The 20,185-nt window shown below is 52.3% G+C and overlaps 2 protein-coding genes across 4 annotated transcripts in view; one reads left to right on the forward strand and one right to left on the reverse strand.

Moving 5' to 3' along the window:
• LOC128701699 (uncharacterized) overlaps nt 1–20,185 on the forward strand; it is a 139,875-nt gene that overhangs the window by 86,417 nt on the left and 33,273 nt on the right. The window lies entirely within an intron of this gene.
• LOC128701698 (serine/arginine repetitive matrix protein 2) overlaps nt 1–20,185 on the reverse strand; it is a 40,342-nt gene that overhangs the window by 5,206 nt on the left and 14,951 nt on the right. Inside the window, exons 2-5 of the mRNA XM_053795554.2 lie at nt 14,434–14,492; nt 8,456–13,459; nt 6,831–7,142; nt 1,607–1,792 (exon numbers count right to left, since the gene is read on the reverse strand). Of these exons, the coding sequence (XP_053651529.2) occupies nt 1,607–1,792; nt 6,831–7,142; nt 8,456–13,459; nt 14,434–14,463 (5,532 nt within the window). The 5' untranslated portion in view covers nt 14,464–14,492. The remainder of the gene's footprint in view (nt 1–1,606; nt 1,793–6,830; nt 7,143–8,455; nt 13,460–14,433; nt 14,493–20,185) is intronic.

The following is a 20,185-nucleotide window of genomic DNA, read 5'->3' on the forward strand; positions in this document are numbered from 1 at the left end:
GCACACAGATCGCCAGCCACACTCAGAGGCACACAGATCGCCAGCCACACTCAGAGGCACACAGATCGCCAGCCACACTCAGAGGCACACAGATCGCCAGCCACACTCAGAGGCACACAGATCGCCAGCCACACTCAGAGGCACACAGATCGCCAGCCACCCTCAGAGGCACACAGATCGCCAGCCACACTCAGAGGCACACAGATCGCCAGCCACACTCAGAGGCACACAGATCGCCAGCCACACTCAGAGGCACACAGATCGCCAGCCACACTCAGAGGCACACAGATCGCCATCCACACTCAGAGGCACACAGATCGCCAGCCACACTCAGAGGCACACAGATCGCCAGCCAGTCTCAGAGGCACACAGATCGCCAGCCACACTCAGAGGCACACAGATCGCCAGCCATTCTCAGAGGCACACAGATCGCCAGCCACCCTCAGACGCACACAGATCGCCAGCCACACTCAGAGGCACACAGATCGTCAGCCACACTCAGAGGCACACAGATCGCCAGCCACCCTCAGAGGCACACAGATCGCCAGCCACCCTCAGAGGCACACAGATCGCCAGCCACCCTCAGAGGCACACAGATCGCCAGCCACACTCAGAGGCACACAGTTCGCCAGCCACACTCAGAGGCACACAGATCGTCAGCCACACTCAGAGGCACACAGATCGCCAGCCACCCTCAGAGGCACACAGATCGCCAGCCACACTCAGAGGCACACAGATCGCCAGCCACACTCAGAGGCACACAGATCGCCAGCCACACTCAGAGGCACACAGATCGCCAGCCACACTCAGAGGCACACAGATCGCCAGCCACACTCAGAGGTACACAGATCGCCAGCCACACTCAGAGGCACACAGATCGCCAGCCACACTCAGAGGCACACAGATCGCCAGCCACACTCAGAGGCACACAGATCGCCAGCCACCCTCAGAGGCACACAGATCGCCAGCCACACTCAGAGGCACACAGATCGCCAGCCACACTCAGAGGCACACAGATCGCCAGCCACACTCAGAGGCACACAGATCGCCAGCCACACTCAGAGGCACACAGATCGCCAGCCACACTCAGATTCACACATCGCCAGCCACCCTCAGAGGCACACAGATCGCCAGCCACACTCAGAGGCACACAGATCGCCAGCCACACTCAGAGGCACACAGATCGCCAGCCACACTCAGAGGCACACAGATCGCCAGCCACACTCAGAGGCACACAGATCGCCAGCCACACTCAGAGGCACACAGATCGCCAGCCACACTCAGAGGCACACAGATCGCCAGCCACACTCAGAGGCACACAGATCGCCAGCCACACTCAGAGGCACACAGATCGCCAGCCACCCTCAGAGGCACACAGATCGCCAGCCACACTCAGAGGCACACAGATCGCCAGCCACACTCAGAGGCACACAGATCGCCAGCCACACTCAGAGGCACACAGATCGCCAGCCACACTCAGAGGCACACAGATCGCCAGCCACACTCAGAGGCACACAGATCGCCAGCCACACTCAGAGGCACACAGATCGCCAGCCACACTCAGAGGCACACAGATCGTCAGCCACTCAGGTAATTACAGACAGACCTTGGCAAAGAGCTTAACGATGGCTTCTCTCTGTAAGTTAAGAGCTAGCTGTCGGGCCGTGGTGACCTCAAGTTCTGTCTCTACTAGTGACCCAGCTGGGTAGTCTGGGTCAGCACCCAGCCTTAACAGCTCCTGGGCCCGGCTTCTGTTGTCTCCCAGGACGGCCTCGAACAGCGGTACGGAAAGCTGGAACAACACATTCATTAGTTAGATGCTGATGGTTGTACACGGGATATATTATTATGTTCGGGTTTTTAACCCTGGAGAGTTAGCCACCCAGGATAACCCAGGGTAGGGAGTGTTAGTCACCCAGGATAACCCAGGGTAGGGAGTGTTAGCCACCCAGGATAACCCAGGGTAGGGAGTGTTAGTCACCCAGGATAACCCAGGGTAGGGAGAGTTAGCCACCCATGATAACCCAGGGTAGGGCAGGTTAGCCACCCAGGATAACCCAGGGTAGGGCAGGTTAGCCACCCATGATAACCCAGGGTAGGACAGGTTAGCCACCCATGATAACCCAGGGTAGGGAGTGATAGCCACCCAGGATAACCCAGGGTAGGGAGAGTTAGCCACCCATGATAACCCAGGGTAGGGAGAGTTAGCCACCAAGGATAACCCAGGGTAGGGAGAGTTAGCCACCCAGGATAACCCAGGGTAGGGAGAGTTAGCCACCCAGGGTAGGGCAGGTTAGCCACCCATGATAACCCAGGGTAGGACAGGTTAGCCACCCATGATAACCCAGGGTAGGGAGTGCTAGCCACCCAGGATAACCCAGGGTAGGGAGAGTTAGCCACCCATGATAACCCAGGGTAGGGAGAGTTAGCCACCCATGATAACCCAGGGTAGGGCAGGTTAGCCACCCATGATAACCCAGGGTAGGACAGGTTAGCCACCCATGATAACCCAGGGTAGGGAGTGCTAGCCACCCAGGATAACCCAGGGTAGGGAGTGCTAGCCACCCAGGATAACCCAGGGTAGGGAGTGCTAGCCACCCAGGATAACCCAGGGTAGGGAGTGCTAGCCATCCAGGATAACCCAGGGTAGGGAGTGCTAGCCACCCATGATAACCCAGGGTAGGGAGTGCTAGCCACCCAGGATAACCCAGGGTAGGGAGTGCTAGCCACCCATGATAACCCAGGGTAGGGAGTGCTAGCCACCCATGATAACCCAGGGTAGGGAGTGTTAGCCACCCAGGATAACCCAGGGTAGGGAGTGTTAGTCACCCAGGATAACCCAGGGTAGGGAGTGTTAGCCACCCAGGATAACCCAGGGTAGGGAGTGTTAACCACCCAGGATAACCCAGGGTAGGGAGTGTTAGCCACCCAGGATAACCCAGGGTAGGGAGTGTTAGCCACCCAGGATAACCCAGGGTAGGGAGTGTTAGCCACCCAGGATAACACAGGGTAGGGAGTGTTAGCCACCCAGGATAACCCAGGGTAGGGAGTGTTAGCCACCCAGGATAACCCAGGGTAGGGAGTGTTAGCCACCCAGGATAACCCAGGGTAGGGAGTGTTAGCCACCCAGGATAACCCAGGGTAGGGAGTGTTAGCCACCCAGGATAACCCAGGGTAGGGAGTGTTAGCCACCCAGGATAACCCAGGGTAGGGAGTGTTAGTCACCCAGGATAACCCAGGGTAGGGAGGGTTATCCACCCAGGATAACCCAGGGTAGGGAGTGTTAGCCATCCAGGATAACCCAGGGTAGGGAGTGTTAGCCACTTAGGATAACCCAGGGTAGGGAGTGTTAGCCACCCAGGATAACCCAGGGTAGGGAGTGTTAGCCACCCAGGATAACCCAGGGTAGGGAGTGTTAGCCACCCAGGATAACCCAGGGTAGGGAGTGTTAGCCACCCAGGATAACCCAGGGTAGGGTGTGTTAGCCACCCAGGATAACCCAGGGTAGGGAGTGTTAGCCACCCAGGATAACCCAAGGTAGGGAGTGTTAGCCACCCAGGATAACCCAGGGTAGGGAGTGTTAGCCACCCAGGATAATCCAGGGTAGGGAGTGTTAGCCACCCAGGATAACCCAAGGTAGGGAGTGTTAGCCACCCAGGATAACCCATGGTAGGGAGTGTTAGCCACCCAGGATAATCCAGGGTAGGGAGGGTTAGCCACCCAGGATAACCCAGGGTAGGGAGTGTTAGTCACCCAGGATAACCCAGGGTAGGGAGGGTTATCCACCCAGGATATCCCAGGGTAGGGAGTGTTAGCCACCCAGGATAACCCAGGGTAGGGAGTGTTAGCCACCCAGGATAACCCAGGGTAGGGAGTGTTAGTCACCCAGGATAACCCAGGGTAGGGAGTGTTAGCCACCCAGGATAACCCAGGGTAGGGAGTGTTAGCCACCCAGGATAACCCAAGGTAGGGAGTGTTAGCCACCCAGGATAACCCAGGGTAGGGAGTGTTAGCCACCCAGGATAACCCAGGGTAGGGAGTGTTAGCCACCCAGGATAACCCAGGGTAGGGAGTGTTAGCCACCCAGGATAACCCAGGGTAGGGAGTGTTAGCCACCCAGGATAACCCAGGGTAGGGAGTGCTAGCCACCCAGGATAACCCAGGGTAGGGAGTGCTAGCCACCCAGGATAACCCAGGGTAGGGAGTGCTAGCCACCCAGGATAACCCAGGGTAGGGAGTGCTAGCCATCCAGGATAACCCAGGGTAGGGAGTGCTAGCCACCCATGATAACCCAGGGTAGGGAGTGCTAGCCACCCAGGATAACCCAGGGTAGGGAGTGCTAGCCACCCATGATAACCCAGGGTAGGGAGTGCTAGCCACCCATGATAACCCTGGGTAGGGAGTGTTAGCCACCAAGGATAACCCAGGGTAGGGAGTGTTAGTCACCCAGGATAACCCAGGGTAGGGAGTGTTAGCCACCCAGGATAACCCAGGGTAGGGAGTGTTAGCCACCCAGGATAACCCAGGGTAGGGAGTGTTAGCCACCCAGGATAACCCAGGGTAGGGAGTGTTAGCCACCCAGGATAACCCAGGGTAGGGAGTGTTAGCCACCCAGGCTAACCCAGGGTAGGGAGTGTTAGCCACCCAGGATAACCCAGGGTAGGGAGTGTTAGCCACCCAGGATAACCCAGGGTAGGGAGTGTTAGCCACCCAGGATAACCCAGGGTAGGGAGTGTTAGCCACCCAGGATAACCCAGGGTAGGGAGTGTTAGTCACCCAGGATAACCCAGGGTAGGGAGGGTTAGCCACCCAGGATAACCCAGGGTAGGGAGTGTTAGCCACCCAGGATAACCCAGGGTAGGGAGTGTTAGCCACCTAGGATAACCCAGGGTAGGGAGTGTTAGCCACCCAGGATAACCCAGGGTAGGGAGTGTTAGCCACCCAGGATAACCCAGGGTAGGGAGTGTTAGCCACCCAGGATAACCCAGGGTAGGGAGTGTTAGCCACCCAGGATAACCCAGGGTAGGGTGTGTTAGCCACCCAGGATAACCCAGGGTAGGGAGTGTTAGCCACCCAGGATAACCCAAGGTAGGGAGTGTTAGCCACCCAGGATAACCCAGGGTAGGGAGGGTTAGCCACCCAGGATAACCCAGGGTAGGGAGTGTTAGCCACCCAGGATAACCCAAGGTAGGGAGTGTTAGCCACCCAGGATAACCCAGGGTAGGGAGGGTTAGCCACCCAGGATAACCCAGGGTAGGGAGTGTTAGTCACCCAGGATAACCCAGGGTAGGGAGGGTTATCCACCCAGGATAACCCAGGGTAGGGAGTGTTAGCCACCCAGGATAACCCAGGGTAGGGAGTGTTAGCCACCCAGGATAACCCAGGGTAGGGAGTGTTAGTCACCCAGGATAACCCAGGGTAGGGAGTGTTAGCCACCCAGGATAACCCAGGGTAGGGAGTGTTATCCACCCAGGATAACCCAAGGTAGGGAGTGTTAGCCACCCAGGATAACCCAGGGTAGGGAGTGTTAGCCACCCAGGATAACCCAGGGTAGGGAGTGTTAGCCACCCAGGATAACCCAGGGTAGGGAGTGTTAGCCACCCAGGATAACCCAGGGTAGGGAGTGTTAGCCACCCAGGATAACCCAGGGTAGGGAGTGTTAGCCACCCAGGATGCCACCCACACCAGTCCACTAACACTCAGGATGCCACCCACACCAGTCCACTAACACCCAGGATGCCACCCACACCAGTCCACTAACACTCAGGATGCCACCCACACCAGTCCACTAACACCCAGGATGCCACCCACACCAGTCCACTAACACCCAGGATGCCACACACACCAGTCCACTAACGAGCAGGATACCACCCACACCAGTCCACTAACATCCAGGGTGCAATCCACACCAATCAACTAACAGACAGGATGCAACCCACACCAGTTCACTAACATCCAGGATGACACCCACACCAGTCCACTAACACACAGGATGCCACAAACACCAGTCCACTAACACCCAGGATGCCACCCACACCAGTCCACTAACACCCAGGATGCCACCCACACCAGTCCACTAACACCCAGGATGCCACCCACACCAGTCCACTAACACCCAGGATGCCACCCACACCAGTCCACTAACACCCAGGATGCCACCCACGCCAGTCCACTAACACCCAGGATGCCACCCACACCAGTCCACTAACACTCAGGATGCCACCCACACCAGTCCACTAACACCCAGGATGCCACCCACACCAGTCCACTAACACTCAGGATGCCACCCACACCAGTCCACTAACACCCAGGATGCCACCCACACCAGTCCACTAACACTCAGGATGCCACCCACACCAGTCCACTAACACCCAGGTTGCCACCCACACCAGTCCACTAACACCCAGGATGCCACCCACACCAGTCCACTAACACTCAGGATGCCACCCACACCAGTCCACTAACACCCAGGATGCCACCCACACCAGTCCACTAACACCCAGGATGCCACCCACACCAGTCCACTAACACCCAGGATGCCACCCACACCAGTCCACTAACACCCAGTCTGGAGAACAAGGTTCCCTGGAATAACATGCAAATCAACTTCCAGCTTTAAACTACGGTCGTGTTAAACTACAAGGGAAGGTATCAGTGATGTACACAAATGCAGTTGAAATCACAAACACAAGTCGTAAATTAAATGGCAGAGTAACAGAGCAAGATGCTGACATTATAGCTGTCACAGAGACAGCACTCTAAAATGATAACTAGTATATTATTCCTCAAGGGATACCTCATGGAGAGAACAGAGGTGGGATGGCACTTACCAAGTCTCTGTAAGTTCTGTTATTGTTGTCCTTCTTGTCGTGATTCAATTCCTCGTCTGCCATCAATATCCTCAACACCTGAGTGTGACCCTTCATGGCAGCCAGGTGAGCTGGTGTCTGACCTTCCTTGTTGACGATATTCGGGTTAATGAGTCTCAACAGGAAGAGCAGTATGTCAAGTTGACTGTAGGCAGCAGCAGTGTGTAAGAGTGTGCAATAGCTGCCCTCCTTCCTGATGGCAGGACCTGTGTCCTGCAGCAGCTCCTGCACAAGTTGCGCGTTCCCTTCCTCTATTGCTCTGAACAACTCCACCTGAAGATGCAATAACAACGATAATAAAAGCTATACTGTATATATTAAACAGATATACCTATAAGACCTCAGTTAGCATATAAGATGGCTTCTTTAGTCCAGTATAGAGAAGAACAGTTGAAGATTAGGAGTTGAGGTGGTCAGTCCCTCAGCCTGAGGGACTGACCACCTCAAATACTATATCTCCAAGGTTAATGGACTGATAACATCATCTTCAATACACTACTACACCTGCTGCCTCTGTATGTGATTGACGAAGACTACTGTATGGGTGAAACGTTACATCAATAACGATACCTAAGAGTTGCACATGTGTCTTAATCATCAACGCTCCGCAGATGTCACACAGGTGTTTCATTCTTCAAGGCCCAGTATCATTGTGTTGCCTCGGCTGATTTTCCCCTTATAAAGGTTTTTGCTACTGTAAAATTATTAAAATATACTTTTTATGGTTTTTATAGACGAATATAATCTGCTCCGGCCATGGCGGGTTCAAATTGTCTTTTTGATAACTCGGGACACGATAGTTGAAGTGAATTCGGGACTCTGAGGAAGACTGCTTCGTCCAGGAGTGGAAGTTATTAAACATACAAAAACACTGATAGAAGAACTGTGTTTCGTCCAGTCCTGGACGAAACATCGGAGGGTTTAAGTGCATAGTGTCTCGCTCACTACCTGTCGGCTTAAGATATAATTTATCCTCCATAGACTGCCACGTTTAAGAGCAATAAGTCACAATACCGTGACTGGAACAATACATAAATAACCCACACATAAAAGAGAGAAGCTTAAGATGGCGTTTCGGTCCAACCTGGACCATTTACAAAGTCACACTGTGTGCGGATTATTTGTGAACCACGTTCAATTCTTCTGTGCACAGACAAGATAAGATAAGATAAGATTTCGTTCGGATTTTTAACCCCGGAGGGTTAGCCACCCAGGATAACCCAAGAAAGTCAGTGCGTCATCAAGGACTGTCTTAACTTATTTCCATTGTGGTCCTTAATCTTGTCCCCCAGGATGCCACCCACACCAGTCGACTAACACCCAGGTACCTATTTGCTGCTAGGTGAACAGGACAACAGGTGTAAGGAAACGTGTCGAAATGTTTCCACCCGCCGGGAATCGAACCCGGGCCCTCCGTGTGTGAAGCGGGAGCTTTAGCCACCAGGCCACCGGGCCACCCAGACATCTTAACTAAGCAACGCCTCAGTGTTACGAAGCTCTAACTGAATCACTGAGCGAGTCATGAACAAGACAATGGTGATTGTTTCCTGATGAATAAGACAGTAAGAAGCCTGAGAGGATCGTACCCGCTTGTCAGCAATGTAGAGAAGTTGATGGTTGGGGGACCTCTCGAGGAGCCTACGAGCAGCTGATCGGGTGGTCATGGGCTTGCAGTGACCAGGGCTCTTCTGTCTTGGTGTCAACATGAAGTCATGGAGCCTTGCTAGCAAGGCAGCTGTGTCCACTGACGAGGCATCAGTTTTGCATTTTTTCTGGATTTGGCTCATGGAAGTAGCTTCGTCGGGAGAGAGGTTTCTTTTAAAACTCAATGTAAAAGATGCGCTACAACTCTCGTACTCTGAAAGGTTGACATTACCCTCATTATTAGATGGCACTGAACACATTTTCTTCGCTGGTTTATCGTCTATACTATGTAATGAACTCGCAGTTCGTTTCCTTGTTGACAGAGTCACAATTCCACTTAAAGATAAGTCGATTATTCCTTCACTGTTGCTTTCCAACGATGAAAAAGAATCATCAACAGATTTACTGGACGATCTATCAAGTGATGGCATCCCAGCTGGTGGAGACTGGCTGGATTTTTCTGATGTTGGTAAACAAACAGCTGGTGATGGATTTTTAGATCTTTCCAGCAATGGCAACTGGTTCTTGGATCTTTCCAGCACTGGCAACTGGTTCTTGGATCTTTCCAGCAATGGCAACTGGTTCTTGGATCTTTCCAGCACTGGCAACTGGTTCATGGATCTTTCCAGCACTGGCAACTGGTTCATGGATCTTTCCAGAACTGGCAATGGACTCTTGGATTTATCCAGAGTAAGTGATGGACTCCTGGACCTTTCAGGTGATGGTGACAAAGAATAATCTGGTGATGGACTCCTGGACCTTGCCAGTGATGGTGAAGACACAATAGAAAGTGATGGATTTTCGCAAATTTCCGATTCTGGCAAAAACCAAGAAGAAGGTAATGGCTTCCGAGATACTTTTAATGCTGATGCGACAACATAGTCTGGTGTTGGACTCCTGGACCTTTCTGGTATTGGTGTTGGACTCCTGGACCTTTCTGGTATTGGTTTTGTGCTCCTGGACCTTTCTAGTACTGGTGTTGGACTCCTGGACCTTTCTAGTATTGGTGTTGGACTCCTGGACCTTTCTAGTACTGTTGTTGGACTCCTGGACCTTCCTAGTATTGGTTTTGTACTCCTTGACCTTTCTAGTACTGGTGTTGGACTCCTGGACCTTTCTAGTATTGATGTTGGACTCCTGGACCTTTCTAGTATTGGTTTTGTACCCCTGGACCTTTCTAGTACTGTTATTAAACTCCTGGACCTTTCTAGTATTGGTTTTGTACCCCTGGACCTTTCTAGTACTGGTGTTGGACACTTGGATCTTTCTAGTACTGGTGGTGGACTCTTGGACCTTTCTAGTACTGGTGTTGGACTCCTGGATCTTTCTAGTACTGGTGTTGGACACTTGGAGCTTTCTAGTATTGGTGTTGGACTCCTGGACCTTTCTAGTACCTGTATTGGACTCCTGAACCTTTCTAGTACTGGTGCTGGACTCCTGGACCTTTCTATTATTGGTGTTGGGCTCCTGAACCTTTCTAGTATTGGTGTTGGACTCCTGGACCTTTCTAGTACTGGTGTTGGACTCTTGGACCTTTCTAGTATTGGTGTTGGACTCCTGGACCTTTCTAGTATTGGTGTTGAACTTCTGGACCTTTCTAGTACTGGTGTTGGACTCCTGGACCTTTCTAGTATTGGTGTTGGACTCCTGGATCTTTCTAGTACTGGTGTTGGGCTCCTGGACCTTTCTAGCATTGGTTTTGTACTCCTGGACCTTTCTAGTACTGGTGTTGGACTCCTGGACCTTTCTAGTACTGGTGTTGGACTCCTGGACCTTTCTAGTACTGGCGTTGTACTCCTGGACCTTTCTAATACTGTTGTTGGACTCCTGGACCTTTCTAGTACTGTTGTTGGACACCTGGACCTTTCTAGTACTGGTGTTGGACACCTGGACCTTTCTAGTACTGGTGTTGGACACCTGGACCTTTCTAGTATTGGTGTTGGACTCCTGAGCCTTTCTAGTACTGGTGTTGGACACCTGGACCTTTCTAGTACTGGTGTTGGACACCTGGACCTTTCTTGTACTGGTGTTGGACTCCTGGACCTTTCTAGTACTGGTGTTGGACTCCTGGACCTTTCTAGTACTGGTGTTGGACTCCTGGCCCTTTCTAGTATTGGTGTTGGACACCTGGACCTTTCTAGTATTGGTGTTGGACTCCTAGCCCTTTCTAGTACTGGTGTTGGACTCCTGAACTTTTCTAGTATTGATGTTGGGCTCCTGGACCTTTCTAGTATTGGTGTTGGGCTCCTGGACCTTTCTAGTATTGGTGTTGGACTCCTGGGCCTTTCTAGTATTGGTGTTGGACTCCTGGACCTTTCTAGTATTGGTGTTGGACTCCTGGACCTTTCTAGTATTGGTGTTGGACACCTGGACCTTTCTAGTATTGGTGTTGGACTCCTGGCCATTTCTAGTACTGGTGTTGGACTCCTGAACCTTTCTAGTACTGATGTTGGGCTCCTGGACCTTTCTAGTATTGGTGTTGGGCTCCTGGCCCTTTCTAGTATTGGTGTTGGACTCCTGGACCTTTCTAGTATTGGTGTTGGACTCCTGGACCTTTCTAGTATTGGTGTTGGGCTCCTGGACCTTTCTAGTATTGGTGTTGAACTCCTGGACCTTTCTAGTATTGGTGTTGGACTCCTAGACCTTTCTAGTATTGGTGTTGGACTCCTGGACCTTTCTAGTACTGGTGTTGGAGTCCTGGACATTTCTACTACTGATGTTGGGCTCCTGGACCTTTCTAGTATTGATGTTGGACTCCTGGACCTTTCTAGTATTGGTGTTGGACTCCTGGATCTTTCTAGTATTGGTGTTGGGCTCCTGGACCTTTCTAGTATTGGTGTTGGACTCCTGGATCTTTCTAGTATTGGTGTTGGGCTCCTGGACCTTTCTAGTATTGGTGTTGGGCTCCTGGACCTTTCTAGTATTGGTGTTGGACTCCTGGATCTTTCTAGTATTGGTGTTGGACTCCTGGATCTTTCTAGTATTGGTGTTGGACTCCTGGACCTTTCTAGTATTGGTGTTGGACTCCTGGACCTTTCTAGTATTGGTGTTGGGCTCCTGGACCTTTCTAGTACTGGTGTTGGACTCCTGGACCTTTCTAGTACTGGTGTTGGACTCCTGGAGTCTTCCAGTACAGGTGTTGGATCCCTGGATGTTTCCAGTGTTTCTGAGGATAGAGAAGATAGTGATAGTGTCCTGCATCTTTCCAGAGTTGGTAGAAATAAATATGCTGGTGATCTGGTGTAAGATCGTGTTATTAGGGAGTCTTCACCAGCTGGGGGATACTGGAACCGTCTTTCTTTTTCTGGTGATGGACTCTTCAAACCTTCCAGGGATAATGATGGAATCTTTGAGTTTTCCAGTGTTTTTGATGAGGTCCTTGATCTTTCCAGTGATGTTGATGAAGTCCTTGATCTTTCCAGTGTTGGTGATGAAGTAGCTGATCGTTCCAGTACTGTTGATGGAGTACGGGATCTTTCCAGTACTGGTGATGGAGTCCTGGAGTGTTTTTGTGATGGTGATGGAGTCTTAGATATTTCTAGTACTGGTGAAGGGGTCCTGCAGTGTTCTAGTACTGGTGAGGGCGTCCTGAATCTTCCTAGTACTGGTGAGGGGGTCCTGCCGTGTTCCAGTACTTCTAAGGGCGCCCCGGATCTTTTTAGTACTGGTGAGGGGGTCCTGCAGTGTTCCAGTACTGTTGATGCCTCACTAATCATGTTTAGACTAGTGGGTTCTCCTGTATTTCTATAAGTCAACAACACAGGAGATGATTCCTTCACTGTACCCGAGTCCGACACATAATGACTGACAGACAGACCAGTGAATGTACCTGTCGGTGGAGACAGAACAGTGGTGTTTGTTGGAGGTGAACATTTCACAGTGACACCTCCTTTCTCTGTTTGCCCGGGTAGGAGAACTCTTAATGGGGAACACTTCTCTGGAGATTGTATGGTTTCAGATGTACTAATTTCTGATTTATTTAAAGATGTGTTTACTTCATTCTGCAGCGCGTTGTTGGTCTCGAGTGAAAGGGAACTATTAGACCATCCCATTTTGGGTGAGTGCATAAATTCATCTACTGAATACTGGCTGTTGAATCCCTCACCTGGTGGAGTGTGTATGAATGCATCCACCTGTAGTAAGCTTCCTAAAGGCTCGCTCAACACATCCACCGGAGATGGACTTCTAGACTCCTGGTTACTCTGATAAAACCCAAGGAAAGAGACTGGAGTCTCAGAAGACAGGTGAGAAGACGGTGAGAGTGGAGCTTGACTAGTGGTGGGAGAATGACCCACGTTGGGCAGACAAACAGAGTCTTTGGTATCCGACACTTGGGGCTCTGGAGTGAGCACACTGCCGTCTTGTGGAGTTGGATTAAACATTTTCAAAGGTGAAGGAGAATTCTCTTCTTCATTGGGATATGAACTGGAGGAACTTCTTCCTGGAAATCTGTCGTTTTGCCTATTGTGTAACTCATGTGTTTGAAACTGGCGTTCACGACTTGCTTTCGAACGTTTATAGGAACGATTTCTTCTCCGATTTATTCTCCAAGATGGAACAGTTAGTTTTGATGGACTCCACGACCACATGCCACGAAGTGTGTGGGTATGTGTAATCCTTTCAGTTGGACTCCAGGACCATCCACTGGTCCAATTGTCGGCTGGAAAGGATCCTTCAGAGGGGCTACAAGCCCATCCATTAGCTGGCAAAAATCCTTCACTGCTACTCCATGACCATCTCCCTCCCCAGGGGTTGGCAGGACGGCACCCTTCAGAGGGACTCCAAGACCATCCATTCCAGATGGTGTCGGATGTCACAGCCTCTTCAAAAGGACACCAGGTCCACCCTGTCTCAGGCTTCCATAACCATCCACTCACCCTCACGGTTTCCGAACCCGGAGGATTCACTTCTCCGGCTTCACGAACGCCCCGACCTTCCACACTCACCTGAGAGAGATCACGGGTACATATAAGACTCACAGAACATAATTACCATAGAAATAATGTAACATAACGCTGTCAAAAACGTGAAAATGTGGGTTGGCAGACATAGCCAGCTGGTGGAGAAGCAAGATGGGTGAATTTGCAAGACATGGACAGCCTATCGAAGCCTCTATGACTGTCCAGACAGTCCTTGTTAACTATGCTAAGCATGCTATTGCAGAAAGTAAATGATAATAATAATAATAATAATAATAATAATAATAATAATAATAACAATAATAATAGTAATCGGTGAGTACAGGATGCTTAGCTATGGTGCCATTGCTCTAATTTTCACCTGATTTCACATAATTATTGCCTGATTTCATCAGATTTTCAACTTGTTTTTACCAGATTTCACTTGACTTCCGAATTATATCATGTTAACTTTCCGCGCTTTCCCGATTTAGCCCTAAATGCACATGTCACATCTGTTAATCTGATTTCAACTGATTTCACCTGAACTCCACCTAATCTCATTTTGCCACATGATCTCACTTTAGGGTCATCCAATTTCAACAGATTTCCATCCGATTTCAACAGATTTCCATCCGATTTCAACAGATTTTCATCCGATTTCAAGAGATTTACACTTTTCAAAAGATTTTCCTCTAATTATAACAGATTTTACAAGATTCCGTCTGATTTCATCATATTTGCTGCAGATTTCTCCCTAATACAGTTTGATTTCACCTGATTTTTACCCTGTTGCACCCGATTATTACCTAATTTCAACCGATTTCACACGATTCCAACAGATTTTCAATCGGTTTCACCTGAATGCAGTATGATTTCACTCGATTTTTACCATATTACGCCCGATTTTTACATAATTTCAACAGATTTTACCCGATTTCACATGTCTGCAGTCTGAATTTACCCGATTTTGTACCCAATTACACCTGATTGTCGCCTATCTTTACCTAATTTCTACTTACCTCACTAGCGTGGATCAGATTTAAGTCCATCTTAGTTTAGTCACCCCTCAACTCAGCTCCTGAAAATGGGAAGACGACCATTAGAAAACGGAATGTAAACAAGTCTGGAAGGTCAACAGAAATGGTTAGATACAGAAAACGGGAATGTAAACTTAAACGGGAAAATAACGAAAATGGGAAAGTAAAAAACGGGAAGGTAAACAAAAATGGGAAGATAAAGAAAACGGAAAGGTAAAAAACGGGAAGATAAAGAAAACGGAAAGGTAAGAAAAAACTGGAAAATAAATATAATGGGAAAGTAAATGGGAAGGTAAACAAAAATGGGAAGATAAAGAAAACGGAAAGGTAAAAAACGGGAAGATAAAGAAAACGGGAAGGTAAACAAAAACGAGAAGATAAAGAAAACGGGAAGGTAAAAGAGTGAAGGCTAAATATTAGAAAATGGAATTTTCACCACCGGAATATATTATTATTTTATCCAATTAAATACATATTTGAGGGACTGACCACCTCAAAACTAAGTTTTCAAGGCTGACGGACTGATGACATCGTCTTCACATCTCTACTACTAAAGTTACGTCTACTGTGTAGACGCAACGTTTCGGAATAATGATACGTGACTGTTGTAGATGTGTCTTACTAAGTGGTCTGTGATAGTGTTGGTGTTACTACAGGACAGCCCAGGAGCTGTGACTCGACCCCTGCAAGCAATACTAGGTGAGTACACGTACTGGTAGTTGTAATAGTGACCTGGCAGTGAAGCAGGCAGTGGAGCAGGCAGTGGAGCAGGCAGTGAACCAGGCAGTGAACCAGGCAGTGAACCAGGCAGTGGAGCAGGCAGTGAAGCAGGCAGTGAACCAGGCAGTGGAGCAGGCAGTGGAGCAGGCAGTGAACCAGGCAGTGGAGCAGGCAGTGAACCAGGCAGTGGAGCAGGCAGTGAAGCAGGCAGTGAAGCAGGCAGTGAACCAGGCAGTGGAGCAGGCAGTGAACCAGGCAGTGGAGCAGGCAGTGAACCAGGCAGTGGAGCAGGCAGTGGACCAGGCAGTGGACCAGGCAGTGGAGCAGGCAGTGAACCAGGCAGTGAACCAGGCAGTGGACCAGGCAGTGGACCAGGCAGTGAACCAGGCAGTGGAGCAGGCAGTGAAGCAGGCAGTGAACCAGGCAGTGAACCAGGCAGTGGACCAGGCAGTGGAGCAGGCAGTGAACCAGGCAGTGGAGCAGGCAGTGAAGCAGGCAGTGAACCAGGCAGTGAACCAGGCAGTGGAGCAGGCAGTGAACCAGGCAGTGGAGCAGGCAGTGAACCAGGCAGTGGAGCAGGCAGTGAACCAGGCAGTGGAGCAGGCAGTGAACCAGGCAGTGGAGCAGGCAGTGAACCAGGCAGTGGAGCAGGCAGTGAACCAGGCAGTGGAGCAGGCAGTGGAGCAGGCAGTGAACCAGGCAGTGGAGCAGGCAGTGAACCAGGCAGTGGACCAGGCAGTAAACCAGGCAGTGAACCAGGCAGTGGACCAGGCAGTGAAACAGGCAGTGGAGCAGGCAGTGAACCAGGCAGTGGACCAGGCAGTGAACCAGGCAGTGGACCAGGCAGTAAACCAGGCAGTGAACCAGGCAGTGGACCAGGCAGTGAAACAGGCAGTGGAGCAGGCAGTGAACCAGGCAGTGGACCAGGCAGTGAAGCAGGCAGTGGAGCAGGCAGTGAACCAGGCAGTGAACCAGGCAGTGGACCAGGCAGTGAAGCAGGCAGTGAACCAGGCAGTGGACCAGGCAGTGAAGCAGGCAGTGGAGCAGGCAGTGAACCAGGCAGTGGACCAGGCAGTGGACCAGGCAGTGGACCAGGCAGTGAAGCAGGCAGTGAAGCAGGCAGTGAAGCAGGCAGTGGACCAGGCAGTGGACCAGGCAGTGGAGCAGGCAGTGAAGCAGGCAGTGGAGCAGGCAGTGAAGCAGGCAGTGGAGCAGGCAGTGAAGCAGGCAGTGAACCAGGCAGTGGAGCAGGCAGTGAACCAGGCAGTGGACCAGGCAGTGAAGCAGGCAGTGGAGCAGGCAGTGAACCAGGCAGTGAACCAGGCAGTGGAGCAGGCAGTGGAGCAGGCAGTGGAGCAGGCAGTGAACCAGGCAGTGGACCAGGCAGTGAACCAGGCAGTGAACCAGGCAGTGAACCAGGCAGTGAACCAGGCAGTGGAGCAGGCAGTGAAGCAGGCAGTGAACCAGGCAGTGGAGCACGCAGTGAACCAGGCAGTGGAGCAGGCAGCGGACCAGGCAGTGAACCACACAGTGGAGCAGGCAGTGAACCAGGCAGTGAACCACACAGTGGACCAGGCAGTGAACCAGGCAGTGAACCACACAGTGGACCAGGCAGTGGACCAGGCAGTGGAGCGGGCATTGGAGCAGACAGTAAACCAAGGCAGGGAACCACGCAGTGGACCAGGCAGTGAACCACACAGTGGACCAGGCAGTGGACCATACAGTGAACCAGGCAGTGGACCACACAGTGAACCAGGCAGTGAACCACACAGTGAACTAGGCAGTGAACCACACAGTGAACTAGGCAGTGGGCCACACAGTGAACCAGGCAGTGGACCACACAGTGAACCAGGCAGTGGACCACACAGTGAACCAGGCAGTGGACCACACAGTGAACCAGGCAGTGGGCCACACAGTGAACCAGGCAGTGGACCACACAGTGAACCAGGCAGTGGGCCACACAGTGAACCAGGCAGTGGATCACACAGTGAACCAGGCAGTGGGCCACACAGTGAACCAGGCAGTGGACCACACAGTGAATCAGGCAGTGGACCACACAGTGAACCAGGCAGTGGGCCACACAGTGAACCAGGCAGTGGACCACACAGTGAATCAGGCAGTGGACCACACAGTGAACCAGGCAGTGGACCACACAGTGAACTAGGCAGTGGGCCACACAGTGAACCAGGCAGTGGGCCACACAGTGAACCAGGCAGTGGACCACACAGTGAATCAGGCAGTGGGCCACACAGTGAACCAGGCAGTGGACCACACAGTGAACCAGGCAGTGGGCCACACAGTGAACCAGGCAGTGGGCCACACAGTGAACCAGGCAGTGGGCCACACAGTGAACCAGGCAGTGGGCCACACAGTGAACCAGGCAGTGGACCACACAGTGAACCAGGCAGTGGGCCACACAGTGAACCAGGCAGTGGACCACACAGTGAACCAGGCAGTGCACCACACAGTGAACCAGGCAGTGCACTACTCAGTGAACCAGGCAGTGCACTACACAGTGAACCAGGCAGTGGGCCACACAGTGAACCAGGCAGTGGGCCACACAGTGAACCAGGCAGTGGACCACACAGTGAACCAGGCAGTGGACCACACAGTGAACCAGGCAGTGGACCACACAGGGAACCAGGCAGTGGACCACACAGTGAACCAGGCAGTGGACCACATAGTGCACCACACAGTGAACAGGCAGTGGACCACATAGTGAACCAGGCAGTGGACCACACAGTGAACCAGGCAGTGGACCACACAGTGAACCAGGCAGTGGACCACATAGTGCACCACACAGTGAACAGGCAGTGGACCACATAGTGAACCAGGCAGTGGACCACACAGTGAACCAGGCAGTGGACCACACAGTGAACCAGGCAGTGGACCACACAGTGAACCAGGCAGTGGACCACACAGTGAACCAGGCAGTGCACTACACAGTGAACCAGGCAGTGGGCCACACAGTGAACCAGGCAGTGGACCACACAGTGAACCAGGCAGTGCACTACACAGTGAACCAGGCAGTGGGCCACACAGTGAACCAGGCAGTGGACCACACAGTGAACCAGGCAGTGGACCACACAGCGAACCAGGCAGTGGACCACATAGTGAACCAGGCAGTGCACTACTCAGTGAACCAGGCAGTGGGCCACACAGTGAACCAGGCAGTGGACCACACAGTGAACCAGGCAGTGGACCACACAGTGAACCAGGCAGTGGACCACACAGTGAACCAGGCAGTGGGCCACACAGTGAACCAGGCAGTGGACCACACAGTGAACCAAGCAGTGGACCACACAGTGAACCAGGCAGTGGGCCACACAGTGAACCAGGCAGTGGGCCACACAGTGAACCAGGCAGTGGGCCACACAGTGAACCAGGCAGTGGGCCACACAGTGAACCAGGCAGTAGACCACACAGTGAACCAGGCAGTGGACCACACAGTGAACCAGGCAGTGGGCCACACAGTGAACCAGGCAGTGGGCCACACAGTGAACCAGGCAGTTCACCACACAGTGAACCAGGCAGTGGACCACACAGTGAACCAGGCAGTGGGCCACACAGTGAACCAGGCAGTGGACCACACAGTGAACCAGGCAGTGGGCCACACAGTGAACCAGGCTGTGGGCCACACAGTGAACCAGGCAGTGGGCCACACAGTGAACCAGGCAGTGGGGTGAACCAGGCAGTGGACACACTGAACCAGGCAGTGGGCCACACAGTGAACCAGGTCACACAGTGGGCCACACAGTGAACCAGGCAGTGGGCCACACAGTGAACCAGGCAGTGGGCCACACAGTGAACCAGGCAGTGGGCCACACAGTGAACCAGGCAGTGGGCCACACAGTGAACCAGGCAGTGGGCCACACAGTGAACCAGGCAGTGGGCCACACAGTGAACCAGGCAGTGGGCCACACAGTGAAAGGCTTGGCCTTGGCCACTCCCTAATGTATCTTTTACTCTCTTCTGTCCAATTAATATTCTCTCACAGCCTCCTTGCTTGTACACCTGTGCACTTATGTGCACAAATGAGCACCATACACACACGGTGCACACACACCTGTACACACACAGCTTATGCTGTGTGTATCTCGTTCACATCACTGTGGATACCCGGTGAGGGTTTTTAGGGGATCAACGCCCCCGCGGCGTGGTGTGTGACCAGGCCTCGTGGTGGATCAGGGCCTGATCAAACAGGCTGTTACTGTTGGCCGCACATAAACCAACATAACCACAGTCCGGCTGGTCAGGTACTGACTTTAGGTGTCTGTCCAGTGCCTTCTTGAAGACAGCCAGGGGTCTTGAAGACAGCCAGGGGTCTTGAAGACAGCCAGGGGTCTTGAAGACAGCCAGGGGTCTTGAAGACAGCCAGGGGTCTTGAAGACAGCCAGGGGTCTTGAAGACAGCCAGGGGTCTTGATGACAGCCCGGGGTCTTGAAGACAGCCAGGGGTCTTGAAGACAGCCAGGGGTCTTGAAGACAGCCAGGGGTCTTGAAGACAGCCAGGGGTCTTGAAGACAGCCAGGGGTCTTGAAGACAGCCAGGGGTCTTGAAGACAGCCAGGGGTCTTGAAGACAGCCAGGGGTCTTGATGACAGCTCGTGGTACTGAAGACACACAGGGGTCTTGAAGACAGCCAGGGGTCTTGAAGACAGCCAGGGGTCTTGAAGACAGCCAGGGGTCTTGATGACAGCCAGGGGTCTTGAAGACAGCCAGGGGTCTTGAAGACAGCCAGGGGTCTTGAAGACAGCCAGGGGTCTTGATGACAGCCAGGGGTCTTGAAGACAGCCAGGGGTCTTGAAGACAGCCAGGGGTCTTGAAGACAGCCAGGGGTCTTGAAGACAGCCAGGGGTCTTGACACCCAGGGGTCTTGAAGACAACCAGGGGTCTTGAAGACAGCCAGGGGTCTTGAAGACAACCAGGGGTCTTGACAACCAGGGGTCTTGAAGACACCCAGGGGTCTTGAAGACCCCCAGGGGTCTAGAAGACAACCAGGGGTCTTGAAGACAA

Source organism: Cherax quadricarinatus, chromosome 96 (genome assembly GCF_038502225.1).
Source record: "Cherax quadricarinatus isolate ZL_2023a chromosome 96, ASM3850222v1, whole genome shotgun sequence".
Lineage (NCBI taxonomy): Eukaryota > Metazoa > Arthropoda > Malacostraca > Decapoda > Parastacidae > Cherax > Cherax quadricarinatus.